This window comes from Leguminivora glycinivorella, chromosome 6 (genome assembly GCF_023078275.1).
Source record: "Leguminivora glycinivorella isolate SPB_JAAS2020 chromosome 6, LegGlyc_1.1, whole genome shotgun sequence".
Taxonomy (NCBI): domain Eukaryota; kingdom Metazoa; phylum Arthropoda; class Insecta; order Lepidoptera; family Tortricidae; genus Leguminivora; species Leguminivora glycinivorella.
This window is the reverse complement of record NC_062976.1, coordinates 18,720,409-18,747,289: the sequence shown is the minus strand read 5'-3', so window position 1 is coordinate 18,747,289 and position 26,881 is coordinate 18,720,409. Positions and strand designations below refer to the sequence as shown.

Below are 26,881 nucleotides of genomic sequence, written 5' to 3'. Positions count from 1 at the left end.
TTGACATAAATAAAAGCAAACACACTTAAAAGTTAAACTATGGTTATTACATTAATCACCTAAGGAGTGTAGAGTCTATGAACCTTAAGAGTTTTCTGTAAAACACACCAACACTATCAGCAAATATGTCAATATCGTCTGTCTCCAACATGATGCGGTTAAGAGCAGCTCGGGCTCGAGCGGTGCGCCGGCCGCCGCGAACAGGCGCCGCCGCCGCCGCGCCGGCACCGCGCCCGGCATGCCAACCACCACATTCGCTCTTGGCACTTGCAGCCCCATTCTCTCAAGCACGGATGCGTCATCTACTCTATGGTGAAACAGTTGGCGGTAATGCATATTATAATATGCAGCAGTTTCCGTCTGGTTTCTAGAGTTTGAATACCAACCATTCCTGTTACGAACGTGATAACGTCTAATAACTCGTTACTACGGGCAGCATGCACGAAAAAGATGACGTCATTGTCCCGTTTCCCAAGAGAGCGAAAGCGCCATCTATTGGCGCGCCTAGGAACTAAGCGGCTGATCGATGCGCTCGGTATGGTTGTAGCGTGTGGCCTGAGTAAAGCACCACAGCTGCGACAAATGGCGCGCCCGTGTTTATTATTTTTGAGTGTTTGTAATTTAAAAACATGAAAGATTGCATTAAAATAAGCATCTTTTATAGAATGAAGTTGTTTGAAAAACCTACTTATTTAGGAGTTAGAGCATTACGAAGTTGCGAATTTTCCCATAGTATTTACTAAGGCGCCAGAGACTTAATAAATTTACGATGATTTTTTTTACCAATATAACCTATGTTAATATTGATAAATCATATAGATATGATAGAACACGTTTAAATAAGGATGTTTTGTTATATAAACTTTTTCTTCTCCATTAATATTTACTGAGATATTAGGGTTCTAAGATTAGTAAATGGCACTAGCACTTTAATAAAATTAACGCGTGTCTCGCAAACGGTCTAGGATACAAAATGACGACTTTTATATAGGTATAGGTTAGGTTCGTTAGGTATCTTCAAACGGCCGAAGGCTCCTATTCTGTGCAGTTTCTGTAATAAGCGGGGCTCCGTCGATATCGCTTTCTGTCTCTGGCGCCTTATTAATGCTACGGGAAAATTTTGCAACTTTGCACCAGCCCGTCGTCACTCCATAGTATGATAATATCATCAAGCAATGATTGCCAACATTACGACACAAAAAAAATGCTATCAAATCAAAATGACATCTATTGTTAATAGTACTAAAGTCCATTATATTTTGGTAGCACAAATACATAGATAATGGAGTTTCATATTTCCTTAGTATATGGCCTGACCTACGTGTTTTTTTTTTCAAAACGTCAAACGTCAAGTCGTCAACGTCAAATCTGTCGTTTGAATTTTGTAAGTAAATAATAAGATTATTGAAGTTTCGGGCAAACCAATAAGAAAGTGTGAAATTTGTGGTGTTAGATATTTGAAAATATCAACTTGTGGCTTGTTTTTACCTAGCTTTGCACTGGATATATGCAGGTCGGTAACTATTAGTATTTTATTCTATTTTCGTTTCGAGTTGCTAGCAATTACTGATTTAATCAATTTAAAGTAGTACTAATCATGTACAGTCTACGATTTAAGCGAAAACATTCTGTAAATAAGTTTTTCGTAAACAAACAAATAACCTAAAATACGAGTACCAATAGAGTGTGACCAACTTATCGATAATCTCTTTATTTCAGATGACGATTATGGGTAATTTTAACAGGTAACGAAGAATCGGCATATTTATCCATCTCCTGTATGAAGATAATGTTGGGCACTATGGGACCGGCAAGAAACTCGGCGGGCAACTTCTTTCAAAACATTACATCTTATAATTAACATGCATTAAATAACAACATACAATTTAACATGCAAAAGTATTCATCAAAGAATATGAACAGACTAGGTACTCTATGGAAATCAATTTCAAGACTTTTTGCAGTAAATATTAACTTTCCCTGGTAAACATGCAAGGAACACGAAGATTAAATGAAGCAACAAATACTGGCTTATAACAAAACTCTTAATTAGGAGGCAGTGCCAAATATGAACGTCAGGCACAGTAAATCATAGGAATTTTCTGCAAACGCCTCAAAATTAGTTCAACTGAGAAGTGCTGTAAAGTAGTTGAAAAATTACTTCATGTAAAAGAAAAGTGATGTTATATTTTGCTTTTGTTTTATTCATTTTATACAGGGGCGTATTAAAGGCGGCATTTTTTCTTAAATTTCATACTTTATCGTCACTTAACGGGGCGGTAATCCTGACTGGCTCAGGATGCCAACGCCAAATCCTTGAAATACGCCTCTGACAGCCATCCCAGACATTTTTTTAAATATATGTATAAATTTACTGTTAAGTCGCCATACTGCGAAATATCGCACATTTATCGATATCGATAAATATTAGGGACTGGGTTGGTCGAGCCCTAGCGACTTTTGCTTTGTGTTGGTAGCAGTGACATGACCTCACGACCGTCGAAAAAACGCCTGCATAAATCGGTTCGAGGGTTGTTCGAGAGTGCCGACTCTTAAAACGTAGTGATTCAATGCTCTTTGCTTTGCACCACTCTAACTCCTAAATTAGTAGGTTTTAAAAAAAACTTTAATTTATAAAAGATGCTTATTTTAATGCATTCTTTCTAATAAGAACAAAACACTATGCTAGAAAGAGTGCAGAGGAAGTTCTGTAGGCACATTTACAAACGACTGTACGGATATTACCCATATATGTATCCATCTCTATTCGTAACAGGAATGGTTGGTATTCAAACTCTAGAAACCAGACGGAAACTGCTGCATATTATGCATTACCGCCAACTGTTTCACCATAGAGTAGATGACGCATCCGTGCTTGAGGCTCGAGCCCGAGCTGCTCTTAACCGCATCATGTTGGAGACAGACGATATTGACATATTTGCTGATAGTGTTGGTGTGTTTTACAGAAAACTCTTAAGGTTCATAGACTCTACACTCCTTAGGTGATTAATGTAATAACCATAGTTTAACTTTTAAGTGTGTTTGCTTTTATTTATGTCAATTTAACATGTACATAATTATATTACCACATAAGTGCTTTGGTGAAATACTGTTAACTTTTGTGTATTTTTAATAAATAAATAAATAAAAAACGTGAAAAAAGTCCCAGAATCGGGCCCCTTTTGCTCACAAACTACTAAGAAGATACTACGTATCAGACAAACATCTTCCATACTTGAACTTTAGTCGTTAAGTATCTGTGGTCGTGCTATGTCGATACTGACGTTTATTTTTTTTTTAAAGAAAATGGCGGGAACCATCATGAAATTTGAATTGTTTGCTCACCAGAAAGCGGGAAATTCAAAGTTCAATTCTGCTCAAATTTCATGATCAGGTTACTTTCAAAGGGGAAAGCTATTTAAGTTCATCCAGAATACTTCCAGATAAACTTAAACAACTTCTGAAATGAAAACACCACATATAAACACTATCATTTATTTCTAAACCTTCTTTTATATTTTCTGAAAGCCTGTGCTTGCATTTGAGACAAGTTTTTAATGGTCAGTCGTGACACATCAGTACCTTTTAAAATTTTATTTATAGTAATGCACCAGTTGAAGATCGACAATGTCAGAGATACAGATATAAACGTCTGCCCTGCTAAAACACGCTGCATTTCGCATTTGACAAAATCGAATGAATATTTGGAAAGTACAACTTGAGTAATTTGTTTTTTGATGTTTGCTTTATGGGCATTGTTCCAAATATTCATTCGATTCGTCTACAACGTTCCCAAAAAACCTCACAGCATGTTCCGAGGGATAGGTCAATTTATTCTTTTTACATTGTATTCGCTTTTGGATATCCGTTTCTTCCGTTGTTAAGTCTTTCTCACAATCATTCAATCATTTCAATATTTTTAATACTATTCTTGTGACCCATCCCGCGGTATATGCCCGTGAGTGTACATCCAGACGCTCCCGTGTCGCTTGCACGATTACTTGTTCTGCGCCGTCTTCACGATCGGTGAAGGTTGATAATGATGAAGACGCAGAATCAACCGATATGGTACTATCCTCGATCATTGCATTGTCTTCTTCAGTGTGCGCAAACAACTACTGAATTTTAATAACTTCCTCAGCACAGTCTTCCTCACAATTAAATGTATTTTGGTGAATTTTTATTAAATTAGTCACTATTAGTGACTTAAAAGTGCACTCAAAAGCATGGAGGGTCGTTATTTCTGGCGTTGCAAGCCCGCACTTTTCCGAAAAAAAATTCTATTGCGTCGGAATTAAAATACCGCGGGCGCATTATCTTGATGTTTTTTTCGTTCATGACCTGCCACAGCCTTTGGTAGCTTTTTAAAGTTGTCAACCAATTTTTTAACGTCGGAACTTTTGTCAATTTTCCGTTGATATCACGGAATTCTATCGTCTTCATCCAGAAATCGTTGTTTTGAGTTTTCAGTTACGGCAGTCCGCAATTGCTTTCCCTTTGTATGCTTTTGGTGGGTGCTGGCACCGTTGACGCTGTCGAACAGGTCATCGAGGAAGGCCACCAGCTCTGCCGTTTTGTACAGCGTAGCGTTCACAGGCGTGCCGTCCGCGTAGTGCGCTGGAAAAATATTACAAACGTCGTTAAATTGTGGCGTAGGCGAGAGGCTGGCAACCTGTCACTGCAATGTCACAGTTTCGTTTTCTTTCAACCCCTTATTTGCCAAGAGTGGCACTGAAACTTTAGTAGTTTCGTGTGTTCTGCCTACCCCTTTATGGGATACAGGCGTGATTGTATGTATGTATGTATGTAGTAGTGACTCTTTATTGTACAAAAACAGATTAAAATAACATACATTGAGATGTAAATTACTACACAGGCGTACTTATCCCTATCTTATCTCATTGCTTAACCTCTTAAGTCCTTTTAAGTAATTTGTACTTACACAAGTACAAATTAAATTCAAGTTTTGAACTGTTATAGGAGTAAAAGAAAGTCCAAATTTAAAATTGCAAAAATTGACTGGTTATAATATGATGATTATAAGGATTATGAGGGCTCGGCGACAACGTAACTTGAACGAATAAAATACTGTATTCATCACTCAAGTACTAATAGAAACACAAAAATAAATGCCCGCTATGCAGGATTCCTTCTGATTATGTTACACATTGTAATGAAACTGCGCTGGTCCTAAGTCACAAGAAATCTGCTTAGTAGAAATATAATTAAGTATTATGGTCATTGATAGACATTCCAAATAGATAGATACTCACAAAATGAAGCTGTGTAGGATAAAGCTGCTGCCATGATTTGACTGAAAACACGCACACAGTTTTTCACCTGTAACAAGACAATAGTAAATATAAATAAATTAATATTATATCGTCCTGTCTAACGGGAATAAACGGGGGAAAAGATCAATAATATACACATGCCACGATATAATTTCATTAATTTTACTCTGAAACCATAGATTAAATATAAGAAGATATACATTAAAATGCGACCGCCTTCGAACGTGCAAAAAGTATGGCTTCTAGTAAATCCATACTAATATTATAAATGGGAAAGTGTGTAAGGACTGTTCAATTTACTAAGCGGACACACTAAAACATCTTTAAAATTTGTAATTTAAAAACAATTGATAAACAGTTGACGGTGACGACATTAGAAAAGCTATCAACGTCGATCGCTACATAGTTATTCTTCCATAGTTAATTATATTTTACGATGCAGCGTACTACTTTGAACGATCGCAAAGTAATCTTGCACAAATGGTGTACTGGAAAGTGTTCTCTGCAATAAATCGCAAATATGGTACAATTTTTCAAAATCAGCGGTGTTCCAAATCGTTACAAAATTTGAAGAGCATCATAAGCTTGAGGATTTACCAAAATCTAGGCGTAGAAGTGGTTCGGCAAATCTTCAAGTCGAGGATAAAGTTAGACAGTTGTTAAAATCGTAAAATTATCTATCGGTTCACCAAATTGTAAAAAAAGTAGGCATTCGCCCGACCGGCCGACCGACGACGACCGGTCTGGCACAGTCGGTAGCGACCCTGCCTGCTGCGCCGCGGTCCCAGGTTCGAATCCCGGTAAGGGCATTTATTTGTGTGATGAACACAGATATTTGTTCCTGAGTCATGGATGTTTTCTATGTATATATTATATATATCGTTGTCTGAGTACCCACAACACAAGCCTTCTTGAGCTTACCGTGGGCCTCAGTCAATCTGTGTAAGAATGTCCTATAATATTTATTTATTTATTTATTTTATTCGCGTAGGTACCGTTCAAAATATAAAAAAATATATATATAAAGACTTATAAGAAGCAGAAAATGCAGAAGAGAAGTGCAGATAACAAATTGCGATCCAAAAAATGGTGCGGAAAGTTGTATAAAATGTTGCTAAAGAATAAATCTCGTTGCATTTTCATGAACGACGAAACGTACGTCAAATTTGACTGTAGTACATTACCGGGACCCCAATCCCACAATGACGTCGTAGGAGAGTATGTGCTAGATGAGGAGAAAACCATAAAAATGGATAAATTCGGGAAAAATTTGACTGTAGTACTGGAATATTCCGCAATTTTCGAATTTAACGCGAGCAAAAGCTAGTAAATCATAGAAATAAGCTTTTTACTCACGTACCGTACCTACTATTAGAACACTCAGCAAGCTTATATAAAATACTATTGAATGTAGGTGAACATACTTAAGTAATTGAGTAGATTTATTAAATTAAATGGGGTGAAAGCTAGAAATACTAATGGATCGTTCTTCTTCATCGATCACTAAGTCCGATTTAGCGTTTTATTTCTTTAATCTGAAATAAGTAATAGCAAAAAAGAGATATAAATAACAAGTTCGCTTTGTCCTTTATCATGTAGAAAATAAGTAGGTATACCTTCATTTTCTTGATTTTGTCCGGGAGTATGTGCTCGTCGTTGAGCTTGCGCAGCAGGCGAGCTTGCGCGTGGCGGCAGTCCGTGCGGTACACGTCCACCAAGTCTTGCCACTTCGACGTCCATTATAATATTCTTCGTCAAGAAGTTATTCCTCACTCCTTTGATTAAATGTGGCGGGTCATACACTACACTAAGACTTTGGCCATTTAAGTGCATAGTGTCGTCTGGAAATATAAAAAAAGCTATTAATATAAATTATAAATCTTACTTTGATAAAACAGTAAGTTACCTAGCAATAAGAGCAAGCGACGTTCAATCGCGGCGGCTGCCGGTTCCAACCCCGGTTTGGAGATGGCTACCGTATGGCCGATATAACATTTGATGTGGACCAGTTGATTTCCGGTGAAGATAAACATCGTGAGGAAACTGGTCCAATTTCAATAAGGCCTAGGGTACCTAGCCTCAGTTCTGAGTTGGACTAGAAAGCGACTTTTTGTAAACCGCCAATATCCAAGAATAAATTGACAAGCGGATCCCAGCTTTTTATTACTTTGTGGGAGATTAGTTAGGCAACCACGAACCGCGGCAAGAAGCCGGGATAATGCAAGGAAGATATTGATGATGAAAACAACACAGCAAGTTCACAATATTTTTAAAATGGATTACACATTAAATAAATGAATATAAGTGAATTGTATGTAATTCTTATGAGATTAAATGATCCTTAACCTAACAAAAAATGGATTACACATTGAACCCGTCATCATCATCACACAGGTTATTGAAAATAATTAATTTTATATTACGTGCGAAACCAGAAGAATATAAAGGCTCGCATATGATTTATATCCACATCTGTCATTATAAAATTATATTAATTTTATGTTATATTGCCATACAAAAACTTAAAAAAAAAACTTAAAAAAAAAAAATGTTTTTTTTTTAATGTGTTGTCATGCAAGCGACACCTCCAGATTTTTCATCAAAGTAAGCCTCTTTAATAAGCTATCAAATGAATATAAATACTTAATTATATCTGTGGTAGAACAAGGTATTTTTTTAATTGAATACATCACAATACATTTTACTCCCATACACGCTTGTTAAAACGAATCGCTGACAAACTCCAGAGAAACGTGCACGTTCGTCATAAACACTGGCCACTAATAAAACTTAATATTTTTTATAAAAAAAAGTCACAAATTGCGAAAAACTTTTCTTATACTTTTTTTTTACATGGTGTTTTTCTGATGCCAATCGATTCCATTTCTATTCAGTGTCGAAAGTTTCTTTGAGCTCAACTTTCGGTAATGTACTAAAGAGCCACAAATTGAAAAAAACTTTTTCCACATTTACCCTATAACAAAATGTATGGAAAATGTGTCCATTGATTTGTGGGTTTTTAGTGCAAAGCATGTATTGATACTGGATAAGAATGGAATCGATTGGCATCAAAAAAACTGTTTGTAAAAAATAGTTTAATTTTTGTAGATTATTGTAGATATACTATGGGGAAAATGTGCAAAAAGTTTTGTACAATTTGCGGCTTTTTAGTATATTACCGGAAGTTGAGCCCTAAGAAACTATTGATACTGAATAGGAATGGAATCGATTGGCATCAGAAAAACACCAATATTTTTTTTTTCATACAAATTGTATAAGACAATTTTTTCGCAATTTGTGACTTTTTTTATAAAAAAACATATTCATATATATATATATATATATATATATATATATATATATATATATATATATATATATATATATTATATATATATATATATATATATATATATATTTTTTGTTAGTGGCCAGTGTTTATGAAGTACATGCACGTTTCTCTGGAGTTTGTCAGCGATTCGTTTTAACAAGCGTGTATGGGAGTAAAATGTATTGTGATATATTCAATTAAAAAAAACACCTTGTTCTACCACAGATAAAATTAAGTATTTATATTCATTTGATAGCTTATTAAAGAGGCTTACTTTGATGAAAAATCTGGAGGCGTCGCTTGCACGAAAATAATTTAAAAAAAAATCATTTTTTTTTTAAAGTTTTTGTATGGCAATACAACATATAATTTATATCATATGATTGTCCTACCTATATGCACAATATACGTAACGCACGTCAAAATATCGAAGAAAGTTCAAATTTCGTTTTCGCGTGTTTTTTTCTTCAACACCCGATGCTCGTGCTGGCTCTGGAAAAAAAATTGATATTATTGCAATAGTTCACTTTAATTGAGATAACCCGTTAAGTATAGTACCTAGCCACCTTGATCAATAAACTAATTTCTTGCTTCAACTTGCTTTAAGGTATTATAAAACCTTAAGTAATGTACATAGAAATCATAGCAGTCCGCCGAGGCACTTTACGCTCATATTCATTTCCTTTATAGAGGTATTTTTTAAACTAATGAGAATTGGATTGGCTTTGAAATGAAAAGCCTTTATTGAATATAGTATACCTTTAGGAAGGTCATTGTAATTGACGGATGGCCCCGGAGTTGTGACGCAAGCCTGAGCCACATTAGACTTTGATGAGTCCACCACTGAAAATTATAAACATAAGGACTGTATCGTTAAGTATAAGGACAAAACAAACCTCGTCTAAATGTTGACATGTGCATAATTTTGTATCATTATGTTCCGAGAGTATGATCTGAAGGTATTGGTAAGCACTATTTAATATAAGAAGGTCTGATATTTTTTTTATTTTAGGGACTTTATGGTACTTTCATTAAGGTCTAGCAAATAAATTTCGGACAACCCCTATCTGGCTTAATTTGAGAATATTTCAATGACTCTTTACGACTGTACGATTTCAACAAACAAAGGTTAATATGCTGCTAAAATATATTCTTTAAGAGTCCTCTTCGTGGTTTTTCAATTGGGTACTTGCAGAATGAATGCGGTGAATTTATATAATTTAAAAAAACGCATTTTTGAGCAACGTTCCGGATTGCCGTAAATTTTTGATGAGAGCAGGATAAGAGAAACAGATAAAAAAATTTGCCATAGGTCAAAGTCTAATTGATATTCGTGGTGTTTGAACAGTGCCTAAACCAGATCGATATAAACAGTGTATGATAGTCAAATTCGACATCAAAGTCGGAGTTAGAGTAAGCACCATGCCACATTCTCTAAATGACCGCCATACACAGATCCTGAACTTTATATTTTTAAAATAACAGTGGCTAGACTATGTCCAGATATTCTGCTTTGTGGATCATGTGTCGTTGAGGTTCGCACCGTACAATTTTTTTTCACAATCGTATCGTCTTTTACGCACTTTGTGAATTTTCTAGTAGCATTTGTCCGGAATCGTAATTGGTACTCGGGAGGATTAAGTCAATACTGTCTAAACCATATGCTTTACGTCGAGTTTCTAGGACAAAATGTGTACCTTATTATGTGCCTTATTAAGCCCATGTCTTGTTAAAAGAAAAAAAAAATAATAGCAAATAAATACGGCTACTCAAAGTTGTCTTCATACTTAACGATACAGTCTTTATTTAGTTTAATTACATACTTAATTACGATAAACACGGACCTGTGGGGTCATTAGATGTTATAGACTTCGTAAATAGTATTACTTGCTATATTACTAAAGCAATTAACATTTATTTGTTTTACAAGGGGCCGAAGTTGTTTAAACCGCACGTGCCAATATTGTTACTCGAGCAAGCGAAAGATTCAAATTTTGAACCGGCTTCAAATTCAAGGCACGAAGGTTAATCAAACTTTGCCACCCAGTGAAACACAAAGTTTTTCTCCGCACCAACACGAACAACAGTAAAACATGAAACAAAGTCAAATCCATCAAATTGATTAATCAATATCTATAATTCAAAATCATCATTTATAGGTACATAAATTATACCAGCCAGAGTAAGACATCAAATTAAAATTTGTATGACATTACTTTGCACTCTTGTGGATAAAATTCAATTGTGCTGTCTGGTTTCGAAGAATCAAGAGAGCCTCGTGGTGAAAAATATATTTCATCCATCACAACTGAGAGACCTTATTGAATGTTGATTAGAGGCCATTTTTAGGGTTCCGTACCAAAAAGGCGCAAAAGGAACCCTTATGGTGCGACTCTGTAGTCTGTCACATTACCAAATATCTCGAGAACTACTTGTACTATCGATTTGAATTAGTTATGAGCATTGTTAACTTCTACAAATTGAAAAAATATTTTTTTTACTTAATAATATTATGAAATAAAAGTATGGAGATGGATTATACCGCGTACATGATGAATTTAAAGTGTGTGAACCTGCCTTAAAAATGTATATTATTTATGGTCATGGTCTTAATATTTCTTGTATGTACATTGTAATTTTTCCACCCTCCCTCTGCGGCGTCCACTATGGCAGAATCGAGCCGCGTCGAATCGAGTCCTCATACATTTTAAATGCGATTCGACGAGGCTCGATTCCGCTTTGATTCCAAAATGAAATTAGTCCTTTTCTACAATAACTTGTCACTTTCGCTAACTCGGCATAAGTGGATTTCTTATTGTTACGGGCGAGCCGTGTATGCCTCATTGATATAGTACTAGAAAAGTAGCCCTTTACTTCGATTATCCAATGTATGTTATTGCTACCTGTTTGTGGTGAAGTTGGCTCAAACGATGACTTCACAGCCGCGACGAGCAGGCTTGACTTGAGCTGGATTGGACGTGCTCTGAAAATGATAAACATAAAATATCTTTATAATCTAAGAAAATTTATAATAACTAAATTATGAATAACCAATATATAATATTAATATTTTTGACGATCATGATGAGAAGATAAACATAACTTTGGCATGTAACAAATTTATAGTGTAATTTTTATCATGAAATAAAGAAATCTAATCTAAATCTAATAACCTTTGAGCATGCCGAAAAATAGGCACCGAGCGGCTAGCCCTACACACTCTACACTCCACGTTTTCCACGCGAAGAGATTTGAGGCCGATCTCTAACTGAATGGACTTGGCTAATAGCTTATTCTATTGGATAGATCAAGAAATCAATATACTTAATATAAATTATGTTTGTACACCTGAACAAATTATTTGTAGTATTTACCTGAATTAAGACAGGATGATGGCTCAATAGACAGTTCTACACTCGATGTAATATGTTCCAGTGTAACTCCACCTGAAAACGTAAAATAATACCTACATGAATAAATTATTTAAAGTTAATAGGTAATTAAATGGGATATGGACGCTTTCTAAGTTTCTATGAAGTCTGGTAGATCACTAACAATTGTATGTTCACTACACCAATTTATAAAGGCAAAAACTGATGAGAAAGTTGCAAGAATGCAAAGTAATTTCATACAGATTTTAACTTGGTGCCCACAGCTAGCAGGTAAACTGCAGGTTGAATAGACATTTATATGATGATTATGAATCCCAAATGTATGATAAATTTATGGATTTGATCTGGTTTGTTGTTCTACAGTCAATATTTTCTCCTTGTTGGTTTGGGAGAAAATGTTGTTTTTCACTCAGTGGCAAAATTTGTTTAACCTTCGTGCCTTGAAATCCTCGCAACACTCAAGATTCTACATTCTCAACCACTTGCTACACTCACAGTTAAATATTGGAATATTTAGCTTGCTCGGGTATCAATATTGGCATGTGGTTAAACAACAACAACTTTGCCCCCTTGTATGTCATCGGGAAAAGAAATAGCCTGCCAATGTTTCCGAGATGGAAATACAAAAACAGATTTGCAGTCACTTTTTGAAGCATAAACACATGACATGAGACATGACATTAAATGGAAATTACATATTATGAAATTACCTGAATCAGCTCCAGTTGTGATGTATGGCGGTAAAATAGCAGCATCATCTGAATTATTTGTTGGTGCGCTCATGGCATAAGTGTGATCAATATGACATCTCCTTGCATACGAGTGGTCAGAGTTCCTCATTTCAAGTTCAATGAATCCTGGTAAAAAAAGGCCCAATTGTATATTGTGATAACACAACAATTTGACTATAGAAATATATACCATTTATTCAAAATTATTTACACCAAAGCAAATTACCTAAATATTTTTGTGCCTGAATATTACATACTAGGCTACACAATCAGCTAAGCTCAATTAAGGCCTTTGTGGTAGGTACTTAGATAATAATACCTTGACATTAAAAAAATAGTACTACTGAAATACATAGGAAACACCCATTACTCAGGAATCAATATCCATGACTATGAGACCCATGAAAGTTCTCTCTAGAATTTGAACCTGGAACACTCTCCACTAGGCCAAAACACCACTCAATTAACGCAATCTTATCCTATTGGAAACATTTTATAAATACACTGACTGGACATGAATCTGATTCAATTTTAAAAATGCGGCGTATATACCACGTGCGATGTTACATACTATGTATAAGTACTACCTACCTCGTTCAACTGAAGGGTGAGCCGTTGTTCCCGTGGTGATTTCTTCTTCAGTAGGTAAATAATGTTGGACACGTGTTAGGCCGTAAGCGCAACTTCGAAGAGACATATCTGGCTTCGAAGTGTTTGTGGCAAACGTACAGTTTGCCGATTTCATTTGATGTCAAACTTTCCAACATGTTGAAAACTGCTGATTTATACACCACATTGTCACTTTTTCACTGGCTGCTGGCATTTTGTGCAGCATAACGTCTTTTCGTTTATTACTGCTATCACAGCCGGGTATAAAGCACTTGCGAAGCATTTTGAAGATCAAAATGCCAAATAGCACTGAATATCACAATTATTACGGAGAAATAAAGGTACGGAAATTAATCAACGCAAACACTTGTAATGATGAAAATTATAACGGCGAGATATTTGACACTTTTGACGTCCTGAGTGACAACCGGTGGGGAGAACCAATAGGAAAAGGCTTTGTAAACGTCAATATCGAAATTCTCTACTACCTCAAGGTCATCGCTATGGCCACATTTCGTTCTTCGTAGATGAACGCCCGTGATCTTATTAAACTATCGAGTTTTGCATAATTACTTACAATGCGACCACTCAGTATTCAAAACCACGAATATCTCGAGTTTTGTCAGGCAGTTAAATTTATATGGGTTTAGAAAGGTAACTTCTCATCTCCAAGATCCACTGTGCAACTCGAGTAATCCTTACATGCATGAATATGTACACGACTATTTTCAACTTGGTATGCCTGAGTTATTAAACAAAATTACACGAAAAGCATTGACTATGAAGAAAAGTTTCAAGCCTAAGGTAAATTTCAATCTTTCACCCATTCTTTAGAATTAGAGCTACCTAATTGTCGAAATTACCCTTCACCGTGACATGAGTTAACAACTGCAAATATTTCAGAGCCCTAATAGTTATGCAGACCAAACCGTACTGACTCCACTACAAAAAGCTCGTCGCGCCTTACGCCTAGCTCTTAAAAAGGCTGCCCAGGACTTGTTCATACAGCATTCTCCAAACTTATGTACATTCAACTTTGGTTCTAGCGGTAAGATCACTTTATTTGTATTTTCCATTAAAGAAACTACTGATATGTATTCAATAGTATACCTAGTTCACAGAACCAGTAGATATTCTAGAAGGCCAAGCCTTCACACAAGAAGTAATAATTCTGTAAATTATCTAATTAGACACTTTATAATACCTACAGGTAGGTATTTATGACTAGCATTATGGTATTATGGCTATGTAATGCGAAGGCATGAATGTCATGTGACGAGAAAGGTATTTCGAATGAATGAGGAAGGGAGATGGACTGTGTCAACTGTGTGAGACATGATTTGAAACGAAAGAATTTCATCATAAATGACGGGTGATAGAAGTGCCTGGGATAAGGGCAAGAGAAGATAAAGCGATATAATTTGGGTAATGCATGTGGTGGGCTTTCATTCCATAGGTAGGTATGACGATGACGAGTGATATGTCCGATTCATGGCCACTATTTTTTTTTTTTATTTACCTACTAAAACATCTTCCAGACGACGGCGCAGAAGGGTATCCTGATGGCGAGGAGAACATTGAGTTCGACTGGCTCACCACAGAAACCGCTTTGGCTGAAGAACCCTCTGCACCAGGTCTCACTATCCATGTTTCCTTTATCACGATTTCCTTTACTCTCCTTTCCATTTTACTCCTTAATATTCCTTTTTCTGTACCTAACCCATCCTTTTCTTGACTTAGCTATTGAACCAGAACCAGAAGCTGTGAGAGCAAGTACCGTGGATACGGGAAGTAATGATAATTACGAGTAAGTGGAATTAGTGACATTGCATACCTAAAGGGTACTTAAAGTACAATTATGCTTCATATGCAATAAGGGCGAATCACTGTCGGAATTTTAGATGAAAACGTCTTCATTGCATTTTAAGCTGAAGAACAGCCACATTTTAACGTTTTAAGCGTTTAAAGACATTATATTTTAATTCGCAAGTAACGCTGCAGGTTACATACAACATGCGCTCTCGCGCCCGAGTAAGTTCAATAGGTATACCTACCTAAAGTCGCGATGTAGACTCACGCGCGAGAACGCAAGCTGCTGTGCTAGACCGGAGTTCCAGGCGTTCATAGGTTGCTGTGACATTCTTATCACCAGCTGGCCCTTATGCTTATTTTTTGCTATTATTTTAAGTTAGGGTAGACAAAGATTTGCTTCATACAGGGTACCAAAGTTTGTTTACCAAGTAGTAACATGGTTGAATGATGGTTTACTGATACTGACGTGTAAAGCATAGTTAACATAGTATTGGCACGCGTTTAGCGACGAATAAAAAAAATATATTTAAAAATAAAAAAAAACTGATAATCACATCTTAATTTTAATACGTTGATAACTCTATATTAGAAATTTGGTTGATCTAACTTTTTGCGTTTGTAAGTTATTGATGATGGACGTTGACCGTCGAAAATGCACTGTGAACAAATACGTGAAAAATCCCCTTGGTCTGGGTCAATGATTGCTAAATTGTTGAATTTCCAGAAAACTACTAGGCAATAATTATTGCTCAAATCATTATTTCATTAAAGGACAATTAAATAATAGTGGCAAAATAATTCAAAATATCCACTCCTTGCGGTCCACACGGAATCAACAGACAAAAAAGATGGATGAAAATCTTGTTCAGAGGATGATGAATACTATTTTCAGAAAAGTCCGTAATTTTGTGCATAAACATACTGAATGATTGAAATATATGTGACACGCTATAAATTAATAAACGATCTTTTATATTCTGCAATAAAAAATATTGTTTACTTTTTTCTTTTCATTTAAAAATTAAATTCCTCCCATTGCGTACCAATTCTAAATTAACTATGCTTTATTAAGAATTACTTACATCCGTTTTCAATCTTTATTTCCAAGTCTAACATGAAAATATCTTTAATTTCAGAGATGTAAGTGAAGAGAGTCTGATAGTGTTCCATGGTAATCATCATGCTAATGCACCTTCTCAACATGACAATGATAACTTTCCAAACCAATTCTTATCCATGCCGGATCTTGACGACCAAGGACCATGTGAAGACTCTGGTGTGGAGTTGCTTGCAGAATTCAATATCAACAATGACAGTGATGAAGGCATTGCCACTAAAAAAGAAGTGGGAAACGAGAATGACTTGAACTCGTTAAACTGCGTGCTGCCTTCAATTGGCAATGATCCGATTGATGATGTGGTGGTAAATGCACAATTTTGTAGTTGTCTGTACTGTTGCTATAATAAGTTCGTTTTTTTTTAATTCATAGTAAAATGTACAAATAATTACAAGTATAATAGTACAAGTACAGAAGGCTCACTCCTTTGATGTTCACAAAATGCGCCATTCTTAAATTATTGCCTACATTAACAAAGGGATCGCACGCGAGCAGCCGACATTGAATTCTATTGCGCCGCGCGAAGGTCGATGGGCCGCGAACTCGCGGCCTCGCTGCCACCGGCATGTCCTTGTAACGCGGCAATATAATCGCAGAGTGAGCCGCCCCTGTTTAGTGAGCGTCAGGACCCCTGGACCACTACAGATATTTGATGTTTAGTACATACTAAAATTTAGTACCTATTTGATACTATTTGGTACCTGAGTACACAGATGTCATATATACCATAGATCAAGCAAACGTATCTACTTAGCGTGTCAAATGAACTCAGTGAAATCCACTGAGTTGTCCGTCTTTAATCGTAGCTTGCAGCTTTCGGGCGTCAATTTTTGTAAGTTGAAGTCAATCAAAACATAAAAAATGCCTCGTTACGTGATATTCAATTGCAACAACACAAAAATTATGAACAATCAAGAGCCTGAGACATATTTAAAATTACAGGCAAGAAACAACTTCAGTACAAAATTTGACACGCTCGGCCCCTATACAAATAGATGACCTTGTTTCTTCTATCTAAATATAGTTCTGTGCCTGAGTACATATATTTGGTACCTCCACTGATATCGAAAAATCGAGCGAATAAAGTGGCCAGACATTCTGACGTCAGGATGTCTGGACCATTTTTGGTTTACATAGTTCTATACAACACTACTGATTGATATCTTAGTCAATATTTACTACCTATTTGGTACCTGTCAATATATTTTTTTCAAATTTTTTTGGCGTACCAGAAAAAAGTTATAATGGAATTTAAAGTTGTGAGCCCAGCCGTGGCGTTGAAGTATGTAGCGCCTGTCAAAAGAATAGAGGCAAATCCGCCTGCCCTCCTGCGGGTCAACTTAAATAGGAATTTATTTTTAGGCACTCGCACATCATCTCTGTCTCTACTGACTAGTGGCATTAATATAGTCGAAATATAAAAGTAATTAGTGTAATTACACTAGTTTTCCATTTTCCTTCTGAGAGAACCTCCTACAGTCTCAATAACGTCTAATGTCATGTCATGTCCCTGAGAGACATCTCCTGGCGGAGAAATTTGTAAATCAGTTTACCCCTGACAGCCGGTCATTTTTGCGACTGTTCAGCAGCTGTAGAGCTGTATGGCATATTTGGCGGCATTGTGGTTGTAGGTACTGATAGTAGATGATTGATTTGATGTCTGTATTTATTCTTAATTCATAATTGACACTAATCGATGCAAAAAACAAATGTTACCGAGAGCAGTGGTTTATTTATATGATAAACCCCTATAACGGAGCTCGTGAAATGTGGGTTTACAGAAGAGTCCTGAGAATATCATGGACGGATAGAGTGACTAACGAACGAGTTTTGCAGTTAGTAGATAAAGAGGTCGAAGTTTTAAAATCAGTTAAAAAACGCAAACTACAGTATTTTGGTCATATCATGCGAAACGAGAAGTATGAACTCCTTCAACTCATAATCCAGGGAAAGATCCAAGGGAAACGATCATCCGGACGACGACGTAACTCCTGGCTCAAGAATCTACGAACATGGTTTAATCAAAGCACTCGCTCATTATTCCGCGCGGCTGCATCTAAAGTCCGTATAGCCCTTATGATAGCCAACCTCCGGTAGGAGATGGCACTGGAAGAAGAAGAAGAACGGAGCTCGTGGACCATAGACTGGTCCACATCTTCAAAATACATCCTATATACCAATATTACCAATGACGCTGTTAATTATAACAGTTTATGCTATTTCCCCCCTAGAATTTGCCCAACTGTTGCCACGTGTTTAGGTCTCTCAGGAGGAAAATGGAAAACTAGTGTAATTACACTAATTACTTTTATATTTCGACTATATTAATGCCACTAGTCAGTAGTAGAGATGATGTGCGAGTGCCTAAAACTAAATTCCTATTTAAGTTGACGCGCGCAGGAGGGCAGGCGGATTTGCCTCTATACTTTTGACAGGCGCTACATACTTCAACGCCACGGCTGGGCTCACAACTATAAATTCCGTCATAACTTTTTTCTGGTACGCCAAAAAAATTTGAAAAAAATATATTGACAGGTACCAAATAGGTAGTAAATATTGACTAAGATATCAATTAGTAGTGTTGTCTAGAACTATGTAAACCAAAAATGGTCCAGACATCCTGACGTCAGAATGTCTGGCCACTTTATTCGCTCGATTTTTCGATATCAGTGGAGGTACCAAATATATGTACTCAGGTACCAAATAGTATCAAATAGGTACTAAATTTTAGTATGTACTAAACATTAAATATCTGTAGTGGTCCAGGGGTCCTGACGCTCACCCTGTTTATAGTGCCCCAAAAGGGTGTCACGTGTTTTTGCAGTGTTTGTGAAATATCATTTTTAACCCCCGACGCAAAAACGACGGGGTGTTATAAGTTTGACGTGTCTGTCTGTGGCATCGTAGCTCCCGAACGGATGAACCAATTTGCATTTAGTTTTTTTTGTCTGAAAGCTGAGTAAGTCGGGAGTGTTCTTAGCCATGTTTCATGAAAATCGTCTACTATGTCGCGGTCGGGGGTTTTTTCAAAATTTTAATTTTGTGGTTAGGATATATCTCAGGCGACTATACCATTTTGTTAAACAAATTTAAACTCTAGTATCTCAATTTCAGAAAGATAGTGATGACCCAAACCACCATTACCATGGCGAGTGGGACCAAATGTTCAATGGACCTGAATGTGGATCTGATATGAAAGAGTTCTACTCACAGATTTCAAGAACTATAGATTTACTTAACTCATAATTAAGACAATTTATTATTTTCAAATATATTTACTTAGAAACCAATAAAATATAATAAGAAAATGCGTTTTTCATATTACTTCTTCTGTTTCTTCTTTTCGGCTTCCTCCTCTTTTTCTTTTTCAATCACGGATACATAAGAATTGATTGTATCAGCGTCCAGCATCTGAATAGGTTGTCCGCGTTTCATGACAGCAATCTCTAGGTTCTTCTGGCCAGACTGGACAACTTCCAAAAGAGCCCGGATAGCAAGCTGAAAGAATAAAACATAATTTTGACTATAATAAACAAAGTCTGATAAAATATAACAATACTACAATGAACTTAGAACTACCAAGTTTGGTAGTAAAAAGTCTTGTTTTAGCATGCATAATTAACTTAAAAGCTGTATTTGTTAGCTCATTTCAAAAATATTAGTTCATTGATAAATAAATAAATAGTAACCTTCACTGCTCCTTTCTCATTAGCAACCTCATCATTTTTGTAGTTCTTCTCTAAGAACTCTCGTACAGTCTTAGCAGATCGTCCTGTTGCGTTTGCCTTCCACTCATAGTAAATACCAGAAGGTTCTGTTTGGAACAAGTGCGGTTTCCCATCATAATCAAAGCCACCAATCAGACAAGAAATTCCAAAAGGCCTACGGCCATTACTCTGGGTGTATTTTTGTTTTAGGCCAGCAATGTATCTCGTGATGTACTCTAATGTCACAGGATCTTCAACAGTTAATTTGTGAGACTGGCATTCAATTTGAGCCCGATTAATTAGGATGCGAGCATCAGCAGTCAGCCCAGCAAAAGCCATGACAACATGATCATCCAGTAAGCATATCTTTCGTACAGTCCTTTCTTCTTGCAGTTTCGCAACAGATTTCTTTTCAACGCCGAGGACTACTACATCGGTACCTCTAACTCCAACCTAAAAATGATAAAAACAAATGGATTCTTATACTACTTAAAGTTACTTCTTGTTCATAATGATTAAAAAACACAGCTCTTGCACGAATACTCTTAAAAATCCAAAAGTATATGAAAAGTAATAGGCAACAAAGGCAAGAGGCTATACGTACTGCAGTGGATCCTTTACGAACCGCTTCCTGTGCATACTCTACTTGTAAGAGATGGCCATCCGGCGAAAATACAGTAATGGCACGGTCATATCTAGCCGACATTTTATATAATAACAAAAATAATAGTGTTTTAACGATAAAACCTTCGACACCGTAACGCGAACGAAGATGACAACGAGAAATTCGAAGCAGAAGCAAGCTTTTTTGACAAGTAATGATAGGAACCGTTCAGAATTATAAAAAAAAGGTTTTTCTCAGATTAGGTAATTAGTCAGATTATAGGTAATTTCGCATTAGTATAAACAAATTAATCACCATTACGCTTTTTCATAATTTACAATTTTATTATTAGGGATATTTATAAATAAATGTATTCTTATAAAACATTGTTCCTTCCAAGCTGTTTAAGACATTGTTATATACGCGGAAGGAAATTGTGCAATCCGCCTTGTTTTATGTTCAAAATTGACAACATTGACATTTAGTCAATATGGCGGCAGCGGTAACCGACTTTGAGCCATGGTTAAACGATAAATTAAAATCATTAAAAACCGATGAAGGTGTGTTTGGATCATATATATCAGGAATTTTAGAAGGCGAGGATACTATTGACGAAAAAAGAGATGCTTTAGAGGGTCTTCTGTCTGAAATAGTGGTAAGTCGTGGACTTTCAACTTCGTGAGGGTTATTTCAGATATTTCAATGAAATAATTGTCTCAATTATATTCTGATGTAATCTACAGGAGAATGATATATCGATCCATGTCACTGAAATATTAGAAAAATGGGAATCAAGTCGCCCTTTGGAAGAAGCTCCAAAGCCAGCTGCAGATGTAGATATTCAGTTAACAAAATTATTGGAATCTCAGTCCCTCGCCACCACCACGCGACGCGAGTACACAGATGAAGAGAAAAAGATCCGAGAAGCAATATTATCGCAGTACAGTCAGCTATCAGATAATGAGGTAGGTGACAATGCTTGACATATATAATTATTATAATGTATGAATACTTAAATGATAAATGTTATTAACTTCTACCTCTCAGGCTGATGCGGAAAATGTGGAAGAAACTGAGAGTTCAGACCTAGTAAAGAACACCAATGCTCTGGATGTAGCAGCTGCTGCGAGAGAGCGCCGAGAGCAAGCACGTCTTGATGCACAGCGTAAGAAGGAAAAAGATAAAGAGGATAGGTAAGTTTTGAAGTTTTCAAATTATTTTAAGTAACCTCTCATTCACTGTGGTTATTCAAACTCACTTTCATAGTATAGTTTTGGGATAGTGCACTATTAATGTGTTAACCAAGTGAAAGAATCAATATAACTTTTAATAATTATATTTACTGATGTTTTTTTAATAACAATTTAGTATATTTTCAGTGTGGTTAACTTATAGTTAATTTTGAATTTATCACATTTTTATTTGCAGAGAAAAACAAAAACAACTAAAGGAAGAAAAGAAGGAAAAACGCAAAACACAAAAGGGAGAAAGGAAGCGGTAGCAGCTTCTTAATGTAGAGAGTTTTTTTAGGGTGCTCCAAATTATGTAGTAATAGATAAATCTGCTGGATATTATTATGTCTTGGAATTATCTTTTAGCTGCATTCATGACTTCTAGGTATTTGTAACTATATTTTTAAAATATTTGTCTTGAAAAACAAGCACCCAAGAAAAAACACATTTTAAGCAATGTTCTAACAGAATAATTCCAAGACATTTACCCTTATAAAAAGTATGATTTCTATTGCATAGTCTTACCAAATTGCATTTATGAAACTGAGAATTTCATTATAAAGTGATTCATATCAATTGATTTTGACAAATGTAACATTCATTTGCAAAGATTTTCATTGTAGCAAATAATGTATCTCCTGTCAAGAGTATATTAAGCCATTTATTTATAAAGATACCAATCTATATGCTTTATATTTGACAGATACCAATTCTCTTGTAACATACAGTATTTTGCCTTGTATTGAAATAGTGAAAAATAATAAAATAATTGGGTTGTAGTGCTTTCATTATTCTTAATAGTTGTTATTTATTATATATACATTATAATGAAACATGTGTAATATTTTGTAATAAAAATTGCATTTTGTAAACAATGTTTTATTTATTGTCATACAGTAAAAATAATAGAATATAGTCATAAGATAACATTGATCACTAAACATTTCATTGTTGTCTTAAGAAATATGCTATTTTATTCATGAAAGTGACATAACTATCAAAAACTTATAATCAATTAAAACTGGTATAGCACCATAAAAATCAAAATAAGTAATACTTGAAAAGTATGACTAGAGAGTTTGTGTAAGTTCTTACAGAACTTCAATCACAATCTAATGATGTTTCCATTTCTTGTTCCACTTCTTGATTAGCATCTTCAATGTATATGAAGTTGTGAGCTCCCCCAGAATAAATCTGTGTTATTCTTTCACTAGGTTTAATGTCTAAAAGGACCCGAGTCGGCAGAAACACATGTTCCGCTGAATCAGTGCCTGTGTTGGCATGCTCATTCCAACCCCAAGCCCACAGAGTGTTGTCTGTAGCCAAACATATTGTATGTTCTGATCCAAGTGCTATATCTTGAATCACTCTATTATCTGAAATAGAAAGACAATGAAAATTACGATTTGTGTTATATTTTGGAATATCTTAAAGCAAGATTTTTTTTTAATACATATTGCACATTTTATAAAAACTAACAGTAATTTTAAAATAAAAAATATTATTTAAGAGCTACATTTATCTAATTTTAGAAAATGTATAATTTGTTACATAAATATGTTAAAATTAAATTCATGTGACATGTATTCAGGTAAAAAAATACTTATACAAGAGTTATCATGAAAAAAATACATATTAAACTAACACAAATAAAACTACACTATGAACCATTGAGGTATAATGTACTAGAGAGGACACGGCGAACAAAAAGTTTGCGCCACGAACATAAGTCCAGTGGACTTATGTTGCCTCAGTCAGTCTCTGCGCGTGGTGGGAGGAGGTTGTCTCTGACTGCACACAAATAAAATGAAAAAATGCCTTCCTGTGCTATAGGATACTGTTGAAGCCATACGAGAAAATCTAATAAAAGTGACGGTGTCACATTTCATCGGTTAGTAGAGAAGCTATTTTGATCTAACTTAATTTAAGTAATTCTTATAATGAAGGGACGGGCTCCTTAAACGCGATGCTATGGCCGCCATTTGACAACTGGAATCATAGATGAATCGCACAGACATGACATGTAGGTAATAAGGTACATAGCTGGGCATTAACTCGTTAATCCGTTAATCGTTAATTAACGAAGTTAACATTTCGATTAACGGATTAACTTTTAAGTTAACTTTAAAAAATGTTAACGGACTCGTTAACTTCCGTTAAATTTCATAGAGTCCGTTAATCGTTAATCCAGCACCCCAAGCGGCTCGCTGCGCCGCGAAAACCACGTTCTTCCTGCTACTCTACCTAGGTTTTATCGGTAAAAGCAGATCCGTCGGTTATAAACAGTCTAAAGACCAATTGGCGACTTTGGATCACATCGAGATCTTCTAAATCTTATTAGGCGTGCTAGATCGATCACTAACCTGGGAATAGAGTGCAATCATCAGGCATGACAGACATATCACGCAACCGACGCATCGACGAGTTAGAGTCCGGCGCGGGCCTTAGATTACTCTACCAAGTTATCGTGGCCCACAGCATCGAGTTGTCATCTCAAATCTCAATCTGAAGAACCGACGCACCACGATCGCGACCGCATGAATGACCCAATAATTACCAATCCGAAGTAAAACCTAGGATTTAGCCAACCAACGGCGGTACACGCCGAAGAGACCGAAATTATTACATTTCGGTTTTTTACCGATTGGTGTCACAGGTTTTAATGGTTTTTGGTGGATACTTAGTAAATAGAAATACATAATACCTACAGTGGAGTCCTATTTTTATGACGTGTTAACGGATTATCGATTAACTTTAACTTCCGTTAAATCTACCGAAATGTATCGCTTTAACGATTAACGAAGTTAACTTTTTAAGTAACGGATTAACGATTATCGAAGTTAACTATTTGATTAACGGTGCCCAGCTATGATAAGGTATAATAATTGTGATCATATTCTGTTTTCAATATATAATATAAAAATATTTATTTCAATTTATAGTTTTGAATATAACACGGTTCTAATACGAATTTTAGTCGATAATATTATACAATAAGCATGATTTTGAATTATTTCTGAATTATAATTCTCATTATTGACGAAAAATAGTGACACCAAAACTGAAATAGTATTTAATGCAGCAGGTGTTTAAGGGAGGTAAAACAAGGTGAATGGCGCGATTATTATTCTGAGCGACAGAAACTTACAAAACTAATTTTATTCAAAGGAAATTAAAATTTATGAAAAAAACAATTACTTATTTTTATTTCACTGAGTAGAAATTAAATATAACACAATGTAGGTATAATAGTGCTAAAAGTAAACTACTTAGTATTTCACACACAAAGTATAAAACAAAGGTCTACACTAAAAGTGTCGCGTCTAGGTGGTCAAGGGACTTATCTTACTCTATGACACGGTTCGCTTCACGCGCATGCGCCTCGCGCTAACACAGAATATGTTCGAGTTGTCGTTTCTAGTACGTAGTACATAGTAGTTCAATGCTATGAACTAATAAATTAACCTATAACTAAGATAAATCTACCTATAAAATAAAACCCTATAATTGGAATTGTATGCCATGTTTTCTGATAAACTGACCTGGTAGATTAACCTTAATGATTTTCCCCACAAAAGGCTGCTCAGTGCCTAGTTGACCATAACTGTTCCTTCCCCAACAAAGTAATGTTCCATTCTCAAGCCACAGCAACATGTTTGTCCAGCCGCTCAAAAGTTTCCTAATTCCTTGTTTCACATCAATATCAATTTTCTGTGGGGTGTAAATCTTTTTATACTTCTCAGGGCTGAGTAGCAGTTGCCCATGCTTATTGTCTCCCCAAACATATAGAGCGTTTTCTTCTGTACACCATGCTGCTGTATGGTTTTGCCCACATACAATGTGAGTTATTTTACCAACTTTTTGAACATTTTGAAACCTATCAGATTGTAAATTTTCTTCACCCAAGCCAAGTTGTCCATGTTTCCCACATCCTGTGACCCATACTTCACCTTTAGAGTTTACAATAGCTGTGTGTCTCAATCCCATGGACACGGAACATGCATTGACTTGTAACCTAATGGGTTTCAGTATGTCTGTAAAGTATTCTTTTGGTAATCCAAGTTGGCCATGACTGTTAGATCCCCATACAAAGAGAAAGTTGTCATCAGTCACAGCACAACTGAAATCCCAGCCACACACAATGTTAGTAAATTTTATACCACTTAATTTCCACACTCTCTCAAACATTTCAGTTTCATTTTCCTTGCCGAGCTGTAATTTATTGTTCCAGCCACATGAAAACAGTTTGCAATCTTTGTCTAGCAGAAGACTATGACCACCTCCACAGGCAACTTGTTGCACTCCATGACTGTTACAACATTCATATACCACTTTGGTAGGAGTTTTAACTTGTTCGTTAGTTTCACCGATGCTTAATTGACCGTGAGAGTTGGCACCCTATAAAATAAAACAATCAATTAGAATTTGATAAATATACGACACTAAAATCCTTTATATTGTAGAGTTTTTATTCTCACCCATGACCAAAGTGACATATTCAATGACTGAGAAATTAATGAATGAAAAATAAGTAATGGATTTAGTCATCAATCACAATTTGCAAGTTTACGTATTTATTAATTTTCCTTCGTAATGTTTGTGTAAAAACTAAAGTATTTTGCGATTTGATAACATTAACTTGACAAGTTGACAGTGACAAAAGGCAAATGTATTTTTCTTATACTTTTATTGGTCAATTATCCATCCATTTATAAAATTCTAATGTTGGCTAAATTGATTTTATATCATTCTTCTCGAACAAATTTATAGTTTTATTACCATGCCATAAAATGAAAAGTGATTTATCTGTGGACGTAAAAAAAAACATTTTTTGACAGCTAGTGATGGTGAAAACCTCGCCCGACGAATATCACATCTTTACTTCGATTAGTCTTTACACCGTTCATTTCCATTTTATGTCATTTTATCAGTCATAATAACATTAAATTATAATTATACATATATATATATATATCCTAATAACAAAACAGGAGATAATAGTTCTTCATAATTCCGTATTTCTTATTTATAACTTGCTGTTGGCATTCCTGT

General features: G+C 35.6%; 5 protein-coding genes across 7 annotated transcripts; 2 read left to right on the top strand and 3 right to left on the bottom strand.

The window, feature by feature from the left end:
• Window positions 1-3,199: 3,199 nt before the first annotated feature.
• Window positions 3,200-13,515, bottom strand: LOC125227040. The gene is made up of 6 exons (XM_048131231.1): window positions 13,478-13,515; window positions 11,529-11,608; window positions 9,385-9,468; window positions 6,911-7,135; window positions 5,274-5,340; window positions 3,200-4,617 (listed from the first exon to the last, which is right to left on the bottom strand). Exons 1-6 carry the CDS (start codon window positions 13,513-13,515, stop codon window positions 4,545-4,547), a joined length of 567 nt encoding a protein of 188 aa, XP_047987188.1. The 3' UTR covers window positions 3,200-4,544.
• Window positions 13,516-13,911: 396 nt separating this feature from the next.
• On the top strand, window positions 13,912-19,604 carry LOC125227525. Of its 3 annotated transcripts, XM_048131860.1 has the most exons (6): window positions 13,912-14,161; window positions 14,261-14,405; window positions 14,896-14,991; window positions 15,098-15,164; window positions 16,306-16,591; window positions 19,401-19,604. In XM_048131860.1, exons 1-6 carry the CDS (start codon window positions 14,060-14,062, stop codon window positions 19,530-19,532), a joined length of 828 nt encoding a protein of 275 aa, XP_047987817.1. In that variant the 5' UTR covers window positions 13,912-14,059; the 3' UTR covers window positions 19,533-19,604. The 3 variants fall into 3 exon arrangements, with proteins under 3 accessions (XP_047987817.1, XP_047987819.1, XP_047987818.1); XM_048131862.1 differs by lacking the exons at window positions 13,912-14,161; window positions 14,261-14,405 and adding an exon at window positions 14,524-14,813; XM_048131861.1 differs by lacking the exons at window positions 13,912-14,161; window positions 14,261-14,405 and adding an exon at window positions 14,526-14,813 and having other exon boundaries at window positions 14,896-15,164.
• On the bottom strand, window positions 19,546-20,796 carry LOC125227526 (proteasome subunit alpha type-7-1). Its single transcript, XM_048131863.1, has 3 exons — window positions 20,598-20,796; window positions 19,976-20,446; window positions 19,546-19,784 (listed from the first exon to the last, which is right to left on the bottom strand). The coding sequence occupies exons 1-3, from the start codon at window positions 20,697-20,699 to the stop codon at window positions 19,608-19,610; spliced, it is 750 nt and encodes a 249-aa protein (XP_047987820.1). The 5' UTR covers window positions 20,700-20,796; the 3' UTR covers window positions 19,546-19,607.
• Window positions 20,797-21,072: 276 nt separating this feature from the next.
• On the top strand, window positions 21,073-22,666 carry LOC125227527 (coiled-coil domain-containing protein 43). The gene is made up of 4 exons (XM_048131864.1): window positions 21,073-21,252; window positions 21,341-21,562; window positions 21,645-21,790; window positions 22,026-22,666. Exons 1-4 carry the CDS (start codon window positions 21,088-21,090, stop codon window positions 22,096-22,098), a joined length of 606 nt encoding a protein of 201 aa, XP_047987821.1. The 5' UTR covers window positions 21,073-21,087; the 3' UTR covers window positions 22,099-22,666.
• A 37-nt stretch (window positions 22,667-22,703) lies between these two features.
• LOC125227524 (secretion-regulating guanine nucleotide exchange factor-like) lies at window positions 22,704-26,449 on the bottom strand. The gene is made up of 3 exons (XM_048131858.1): window positions 26,308-26,449; window positions 25,372-26,227; window positions 22,704-23,205 (listed from the first exon to the last, which is right to left on the bottom strand). The coding sequence occupies exons 1-3, from the start codon at window positions 26,323-26,325 to the stop codon at window positions 22,931-22,933; spliced, it is 1,149 nt and encodes a 382-aa protein (XP_047987815.1). The 5' UTR covers window positions 26,326-26,449; the 3' UTR covers window positions 22,704-22,930.
• Window positions 26,450-26,881: the final 432 nt, after the last annotated feature.